We start from the raw sequence: 10,000 nt of genomic DNA, 5'->3' as shown, positions 1-10,000 counted from the left end.
ACACTCACACACACACACTCTCTCTTACGCACACACACACACACTCACTCAGACACACACTCTCTCTGATCCTGACGCTTTCTGCTCACAGTACAGTAAACACACACACACACACACTCACACACACACACACACACACACACACACACACTCTCTCTCTCTGATCCTTACGCTTTCTGCTCACAGTACAGTGAACACACTCAAACACACACACACACTCACACACACACACACACACACACACACACTCACTCAGACACACACTCTCTCTGATCCTGACGCTTTCTGCTCACAGTACAGTGAACGCACACTCACTCACTAACACACACGCACACACACTCTCTCTGATCCTTACACTTTCTGCTCACAGTACAGTGAACACACACTCAGACACACACACACACACACACACTCACAGACGCACACACTCACAGACGCATGCACACACTCACAGACGCACGCACACACACACAAACAACAGTAAGAATGATGATTGTTCTCATTAATGTTGAACATGAAAATTAATCATTTTTATGGACAGTAAAATACCCATAATCCTATTCAGCTCTTACTCAGTTCATGATGAGTCTATGAACCCTAGTGAGTGCCCTACATAGACAGGCCCTCAAACACTGTGCTTCCTGAAATGTAATGAATGCATTAATCACTTCGTCCTGTGCTGCCTATTTAGGGCACTTAGTAGGGCTGGAGGAGAGCTGGTGAGAGCTTCTTTCCTCATGTTTTCTGCTGCAGGCTGAGATTGTGTGTGTTTCATGTTTGTTGATCAAATTCGCTGTGGCCTGATTTTACTGCAAGATAAACACAAGGTCAGCTGCACACACACACACACACACACACTCGCGCACACACTTTTTCTTTTATTTGGATCCACAAGACAAGCATTAAAAACGTTTCCTAATAGCTTGAGAAGTCAGTTTGCAAGATGACAGGCATGCGTGACTAACATATAAGAACTATACAAATACTTATGTCACATCATAAAAAGTAGTAGCCTTAAATCAGATAAAAATGAACTCACTTCCCTGCATTAACACTGACACTTAAGAGTGCTGCTAGAAATACATGCATGTGTGTAGAGAGCCCAAACACACGCTTAAATGAACACACATACACACTCACACACACTCACACACACATGCATACCCACACACACTCACACAATCTCACACATGCATGTATGCTCACACACAAACACTCACAATCACACACACACATATACATACCCACACACACAAATACATGCTCACACTCACAATCGCACACTTACTCACTTGCTTACACGCTTGCACGCGCTCTCACTCACTCACTCACACCCTCAGATTTAGAGCATCAGTGTGTATATCTTTATCAGTGTGTGATCAGCTGGAGCGTGGCATCATGCTCAGAAGTGTTAGTGAAGTGCCTGCGGTATCTGGGTCTCGTTCCCTGGAGAAGCGTGGATCTCATCGGGTCAGTCTCTGATGGGCTGATAACGGGAAGGCTTTGATTGTGATGTGTGCCTCGAGCCGCTCTGAGCTCGTTCTCACTCTGCTCTGTCTCCGGGCGGCTGTACAGCGAGCTCAATGCGTATCAGACACGCGCACACACACACACACACAGACAGTCACACTCACTCGCAAGCACGCACTCACTCACTCTCTCTCTCTGTCTCACACACACACACTAGCTCACACACTCTGAGCTGTGCACCGAGCTCAATGCATATCTGCTTCACTCACACACTTTCATTCTCACTCACGCACACTCTCACACACACTTTTACTCTCACACACTCTCTCTCACACACACACACTCTCTCTCACACACACACTCTCTCACACACACACACACTCTCTCTCACACACACACACACTCTCTCTCACTCACTCATACACTCTCACACACTCTCTCTCTCACACTCTCTCTCACACACTCTCTCTCTCACACACACACACTCTCTCTCACACACACACACACTCTCTCTCTCACACACACACACACTCTCTCTCTCACACACACACACACTCTCTCTCACTCACTCATACACTCTCTCTCTCTCACACTCTCTCTCACACTCACTCTCTCACACACTCTCTCTCTCACACACACACACTCTCTCTCACTCACTCATACACTCTCACACACTCTCTCACTCACTCATACACTCTCACACACACACTCTCTCTCTCACACTCTCTCTCTCACACTCACTCTCTCACACACTCTCTCTCTCTCTCTCTCTCTCTCTCACACACACACTCTCTCTCACACACACTCACTCTCTCACACACACACTCTCTCTCACACACACACACACTCTCTCTCACACACACACACACACACACTCTCTCTCTCTCTCTCACACACACACTCTCTCTCTCTCTCTCACACACACTCACTCTCTCTCACACACACTCACTCTCTCACACACACACTCACTCTGACTCTCTCTCTCTCTCTCACACACACTCACTCTCTCACACACACACACTCACTCTCTCACACACACACTCACTCTGACTCTGCTCTGTCTCCTGACAGCTCTGCTCCGAGCTCAATGCGTATCTGCTGGCAGACATGGCTCACATCAGCGGTCTGGTGGCAGGCAGAGCCATTCCTTCGCCCTTCGAACACGCCGACATCGTCACCACAACTACCCACAAATCCCTGCGAGGATCCAGGTACAGTCCTCAAAGCCTGCGTGCAGCAGTAGACCGCCAGGGTTTAGTGAAAAACATTCATTCTTTGAAAGAAATTAATACTTGTATTCATTAGCGATGCATTCAATTGTTTAAAAGTGACAGTAAGGGCATTTATTCTCTTTCAAATAAATGCTGTTTGAGCTTTCTCTTTACCGGTGAATCCAGAAAAACACAGTGTATCACTGTTTCCACAAAAATATTGTGTATATTTGTATATTTGTATATTTGTTTAATGCATTTGTAAATGATAAAATTAACACTAAGATAAATAAACGCTGTAGAAGTATTCATCGTTCTTAGTTCATGTTTACTAATGTTGTTAACTAATGAATCTTACTGTAAAGTGAATGATTTCTGAAGATCACGTGACTCTGAAGACTGGAGGAATGATGCTGAAAACACACAGAAATACATCACACTTTAACACACATTCACTCAGAAAACACATTATTTCTGATCACATAAATGATTAAAGTCCCCTCTGAGCCTTTGACTGGTAATAAAACTTGCAGTAAGTTACCGTTACATTATAAGTTAAAGTTAAACTACCACTGTCAAATGGCAGCATTTAAAATAAATGAAATGGCTTTGTATTCAGTTTTGTGTAAAAAAACATTTGCGGTCTGATCAAATGAAAAAAAAGAATAGTGCTGTCAAACGATTAATTGCATATAAAATATTATACATATAATAACATGCAGCAAAAAATACCAACTTTTATTTTGGATGTGATTAATCACGATTATTCGTTTGACAGCACACTAAAAAAAGCTGTAGCTGAAGGTCAGTTTTAGCACATTGCATTGTGGGATCTCATGCAGTATCCACTGCACATTTTTCTAAAAGCTAGAAGTTGATCTGAATGACTTTCTGGTGATCTCCTCCTCCTCTGCTCTGGCTCCTCCCTCAGGGCGGGGCTTATCTTCTATCGGAAGGGCGTTCGCTCGGTGGATAAGAAGGGCAAAGAGGTCATGTACGACCTGGAGGAGAAGGTCAACTTCTCGGTGTTCCCTTCGCTTCAAGGCGGTCCTCACAATCACGCCATCGCCGGCGTCGCTGTGGCTCTCAAACAGGTACAGCTTTCACTTCCAGATCATACAACATGCTCAGATGATCTCACACGCTTTCATTCAAATACACATCAATAATTATTGATTAAATTAAGTGAAGAATTATTTTACAAAACATTTACTAAATTATAGTGCTGTGAGATGATTAATCGAATAAATAAAAATAATTATGTATTAAATAATGTAAAACATAATAATATGCAATATTAAAATGTAAATACACTGGAAAAAAAATGCATGCATGCATACAGTCATGGCCAAAATTGTTGGCACCCCTGAAATTTTTCAGGAAAAGTATTGCATTAAGACATGTTTTGTTATACACATTTATTCCCTTTGTGTGTATTGGAACAAAACAGAAAAGGGAGGGAAAAACTAATTTGACAGTGTCACACAAAACTCCATAAATGGGCTGGACAAAATTATATTCAAAATTGTGGATAAATGAGATGTGATGCTCCTTTAAACTCACCTGGGAATCACACCTGAGCGCAGATAACAAGGAGAATAGTTGACTTGGTCCATATTGACAGAAAAACATTTTTGTAGATTCATTAAAAAAAAAAAAATGAAAATAATCACATGGTCATAAGTATTCAGACCCTTTGCTAAGTATTTAGTAGAAGCATCCTTTTGATCGAATACAGCCATGAGTCTTTTGGGGATCCTTGCAGATCCTCTCTAGTTCTGTCAGGTTGGAAGGTAAATGTTGGTGGACAGCCATTTTCAGGTCTGTCCAGAGATGCTCGATTGGGTTTACGTCAGGGCTCTGGTTTAAGAACAGTCACGGTTATTTTAGCGGTGTGCTTAGGGTCATTGTCTTGTACTCTGGAGAAGGTTTTCATCCAGGACATCCTTGTACTTGGCCGCATTCATCTTTCCCTCGATTGCAAGCAGTCGTCCCGTCCCTGCAGCTGATGCCTCCTCCACGCTTCACTGCTGGGTCTGTATGGACAGGTGATGAGCAGTGCCTGCTTTTCTCCACACGTACCTCTTAGAATTAAGGCCAAAAAGTTCTATCTTGGTCTCATCAGACCAGAGAGTCTTATTTCTCACCATCTTGGAGTCCTTCAGGTGTTTTTTTAGCAAACTCCATGCAGGCTTTCATGTCTCGCACTGAGGAGGGCTGCAGTGATGGTTGACTTTCTACATCTTCCTCCCGACTGCATCTCTGGAGCTCAGCCACAGTGATCTTTGGGTTCTTCTTTACCTCTCTCACCATCCTCTGATGGCACAGTTTACCCGGAAAGGCCAGCTCTAGGAAGCGTTCTGGTCGTCCCAAACGTCTTCCATTTTAAGGTTTATGGAGGTCACTGTGCTCTTAGGAACCTGAAGTGCAGCAGAATTTTTTTTTTTTTGTAACCAGATCCGTGTCTTGCCTCAATTCTGTCTCTGAGCTCTTCAGACAGTTCCTTTGACCTCCTGATTCTCATTTGCTCTGACATGCAGTGAGCTGTAAGGTCTTATGAAGACAGGTGTGTGGCTTTCTTAATCAAGTCCAATCATTTTAATCAAACACAGTTGGACTCAAATAAAGGTGTAGAACCATCTCAAGGATGTTCAGAAGAGGGTCTGAATACTTAGGACCATGTGATATTTAAGTTTTTCTCTTTTAGTAAATCTGCAAAAAGTGTCAAATTATGTTTGTGTGTGTGTGTGTGTGTGTGTGTGTGTGTGTGTGTGTGTGTGTGTGTGTGTGTATGTGCATATATATATATATATATATATATATATATATATATATATATATATATAATATGCACATTAAGTAAACAAACTTTTTAGAATGCAATTAATCATTTGAGAGCACTATGAAATTTATACAATTTGATATTAAATAAATTTTGTAAAAACACTTAATAAAACTGTTAATTAAATTTCTCGTTTTGTGGACATGATTTAAAAAGGAATGAAAGGCTGTAACCAGCGACGCTCAAAGAGTTCTGTTTATGTCACGGTCGACCGTACTTTGATTCACTCTGTTTATTATCGGTTCATATGTTGAATTAATATCCTGGAGTCCTTTCTGCGAATCATCTGCCATTCTCTCTCATCTTCTCCTGAACAATGTCTGCAGCACTTGGGAGCTCATTTATGATTTTTGATAATTAATGGCTCTTCATTGGGTCTCTCTTCAGGCCATGACGCCCATGTTTCGTGAATACATCGCTCAGGTTCTGAAGAACTCGAAGGCCATGGCCGATGCTCTGCTGGAGAAGGGCTACACGCTGGTCTCTGGTGGGTTCCTCTCGCTTCTCGTCTCTTTCTGAGTTCTAGGGCTTCTCTTCAGGTCAGAAGAACCTCTTCATCTGGAGCTGAGACGATGCACTGGATGTTATCTTCAGAAACATTTAAAAGCAATCAAAACAATGAAATGCAGGTCTGTAACGAGTCCACGAGTCTCAGTTAGCTCAACACAGGACAAGTAGAAAGTCTTTTAATTATTATAAATAAAAACTAAAGTCACAGAATAGAAAAAAAGTTTAATTGTGTAATAAATAAAAAGAAAACAAATAGAGAACTTAGTGTTAGTTGTTGGGTTTTTTTATTTTACTTGATTTTAGAAACATTAAAACTGTACATTTCACTGGACTTTTACACACGGAGAACATATTAAAGTATCTTCACTTCGTTTTATTCCTTAAACGGTCTACTTGAACAAAAACAGGGTTTGAAGATGAACACTTTTCATCAAATCTATTTAAAGACAATACTGCGTCTCTACTTTGATGTGAAATACTGTCTGTGTGACGCAGAAAACACACAAATACATGAAAATGAATATTAAAAGTAGTCTTCTTTTCATTGCTTAAGTAAAGTTGTTTAAATAGAGAAACTAACTTGCTATTAATGTATTTCTCACTGAACTAATGAACTAAAGCGGGTGATTCTAGTGTGTATAGAGCGTTAATGAGTGTGTATAGAGTGTATAGAGCGTTAATGAGTGAGTGTGTGTCGTGCCGGAAACGTCTTCGTAACACACTGACGCTCAGAAGACGAACGCTTGAGCTCCGGTGCTCTCCTATAATCCTTAAAGACACCAACACAAGAAACGCTAAGACCCAGAGCAAAGGCATTAGTGCTTTTAAAAACAGCTTTTCAGGGTTTCTGTGGCTCTTAATTCAACCTTTAAGGTCTTTAAAAGAGAGCCGATAGTCGTAGTTATGATATTTAGTTTTGCATGAGCTGCAGAAAAAGAGCTCTTCCTCAGTGTTTCTCCTCCAGCTTTAAATCAAGATCGATTTCATCCAAAATATAAGTGTAGATATGAAGTCTAACAAATGGATCAAATGAAGTGAGTCTGTTGCTAACTACTTGTTCTTGATTCAGTGATGAACTCAATTAATAGTTAATAATATTTACTTCATAAGTCAGCTTTGCATCTTGATTTAAAAAAAAAAACCAAGACAGAAACACTGAGGAATACAGGCTTGTTTTTGTCCAGAGCGTGATCAGAAGAAACAGTAAAAGTTATTTCAGGAATCTAGCCATAAGCATTTATTTTTCAGAATGATATTAAGTTATAGAGATATGTTCTCTGCGTGTAAATGTAAACTCCTGATAGAACAGATTAAAGTACTTTTCACTTCATTTTATTCCTTAAACGGTCTACTTAAAGTGTTTACCTTCAAACCCTGTTTTTGATCTATATAATATTACGTCTCTACTGTAAAATACTGTCTGTGTGATGCAGAAAACACACAAATACATGAAAATGAATGTTAAAATTAGTCCTTTTTCCATTGCTGAAGTAAAGTTGATCATTTTTACACAAAGTTGTTTAAATAGAGAAACTAACTTGCTGCTAAAAAGCACTTTTGTTTAGTGCTTTTGTCTGGTTTATTAATGTAAATGTATCCAAACGTTAAAATGATAATATTATGCCTTTTGTAAAACTAAAATACTAATCTTAATTCAAAGGCTAAACGAGATGACTTTTAAGATGCAAACTTTAGAAAACAAGACTTAATGTCTCTCTTCAGTCATGTCTTGAATCATCCTCCTAAAGCAGAGCAGTTGATTTATTCTGTTTAATAATCGTTTATTCTGCTGCTAATAACTCATTAGAGCTGCACAGAAAGCTCTCTCATGTCCCGTCAGCCTCTTCCAGGTGAAGCCAAACCCTTTTATTGAAGACGACGGCAGCAGAACGACTGTGTTTGCTCTCGCTCTGAAGTCTTGATGGTTTTTCTTCGCACGAAACACTTTTAATGATGTTTTTGAGCGCTGGATGTTATTGGCTGGGTGACGCTGGATGTTTTTCTCAGGAAGGACATATGCAGAACTAATTGAACGTCTGCAGGCTTCACGTCCACACACATGCTGTCTGACTCAGTCTCACCTGTTAAAGTAGAAAGTAGAAATATAATCCATTATATACGTGTCCCCCGTCATGGTTTATCTATAACCGGGAAAAAAAATTATGCTCGTCTGAAGAGTGATTGTAGTTAACTAATACTAAAAATAACAAAAAATTAACAATAAGGTCTTATTTGTTAACATTTAAATTAATAAAGTATATATATATATATATATATATATATATATATATATATATATATATATATATATATATATATATATATATATATATATATATATATATATACATAAAAATAAATAAATATATATATATATATATATATATATTATAAAAATAAATAAATTATATATATATATATATATATATATATATATATATATATATATATATATATAATTTATTTATTTTTATGTATATATATATATATATATATATATAATTTATTTATTTTTATGTATATATATATATATATATATATATATATATATATAATATAATATAATTTATTTATTTATTTATATATATATATATATATATATATATATATATATAATAATTATATATATGCATGCATGGATGCTGCTTATTATTATTATTATTCTTATTATTCTTATTCTTATTATTATTTTACAGCTTTTATTAATCATTTGTTGATGTTGGTTAATAAAACTGTTCATGTTAGTGCTTAAGGCCTTACTAATTATAACCAATATAGCTTTTAACTTACTGTAAAATGTCATAAAATTTTAAGCATGTTTAAAGCAAATTTACTTCATAAATTTACTTCATTAGTTAAGTTTAGAATAGCAACATGTAAACTCAGACTTGGTTCTATATAATATGATGTTGTTCATGTTATTTAATACATAATGGCCTCGTAATCAGAAGCCCTGTAATATCAGTCACTGGACCTGTGTGTGTGTGTGTGTGTGTGTGTGTGTGTGTGTGTGTGTGTGTGTTCAGGAGGAACTGATAATCATCTGGTTCTGGTGGATCTGAGGCCTCAGGGGATGGATGGAGCACGGGCCGAGAGAGTTCTGGAGCTGGTGTCCATCACAGCAAACAAGAACACCTGCCCTGGAGACAAGAGCGCCCTGACCCCCGGAGGACTGAGACTCGGTGAGACACACACACACACACACACACACACACACACACACACACACACACACACCCGTAAACACACGCTCACACACACTCCTGTACCTCTCCCAGGGTCCCCTGCTCTCACGTCTCGTCAGTTCAAGGAGTCTGACTTCCGGCAGGTGGTGGATTTCATCGATCAGGGCATCAAGATCTCTCTGGACGTCAAGAAGAAGACCAGTGAGTACAGTTTTACTTCAACGATATAAATCATGTTACATGTCAACAATATTGTTGTTACTACGTGTCACATCTTATCATTTGATCACTTACAGCTTTATAATAGTTATTTTTTACATTAATACAGTTTTAGCAAAAGCAATAGTTTGTTAAAATATAAAATAGTATTAATAAGTAATATTAAAAAATTATATAAGTAATATAAAAAAATAAAAAATAGTATATATATATATATATATATATATATATATATATGTATATATGTATATATATATATGTATATATGTATATGTGTATATGTGTATATATGTATGTATGTATATGTATATATATATATATATATATGTATATATATATATGTGTATATATATATAATAAAATATATATATATATATACACATTCAGCATACATTTTGAAGTATTTACTTGCAAATATATTTATATTTTTATATTATATAGAAATATATTTAGATTTAAATATATTATGTAAACGTAACAAAGTAACAAAAAAAAAACATACATGTGTGTGTATTTATACCTAAATTAAATAATAAATATGAACAGTATATTATGTAAAACAA

At 37.5% G+C, this 10,000-nt stretch overlaps 1 protein-coding gene across 1 annotated transcript in view; it reads left to right on the top strand.

Annotated features, from left to right (window-relative positions):
* Positions 1-10,000, top strand: part of shmt2 (serine hydroxymethyltransferase 2 (mitochondrial)) — a 25,880-nt gene that overhangs the window by 14,832 nt on the left and 1,048 nt on the right. Inside the window, exons 7-11 of the mRNA XM_043232155.1 lie at positions 2,542-2,681; positions 3,613-3,775; positions 5,911-6,010; positions 9,060-9,215; positions 9,312-9,419. Of these exons, the coding sequence (XP_043088090.1) occupies positions 2,542-2,681; positions 3,613-3,775; positions 5,911-6,010; positions 9,060-9,215; positions 9,312-9,419 (667 nt within the window). The remainder of the gene's footprint in view (positions 1-2,541; positions 2,682-3,612; positions 3,776-5,910; positions 6,011-9,059; positions 9,216-9,311; positions 9,420-10,000) is intronic.

This window comes from Puntigrus tetrazona, unplaced genomic scaffold (assembly GCF_018831695.1).
Source record: "Puntigrus tetrazona isolate hp1 unplaced genomic scaffold, ASM1883169v1 S000000513, whole genome shotgun sequence".
In the NCBI taxonomy this organism is placed as follows: domain Eukaryota; kingdom Metazoa; phylum Chordata; class Actinopteri; order Cypriniformes; family Cyprinidae; genus Puntigrus; species Puntigrus tetrazona.
The sequence above is the reverse complement of the archived record's forward strand: the minus strand, read 5'-3'. Positions and strand labels throughout refer to the sequence as shown.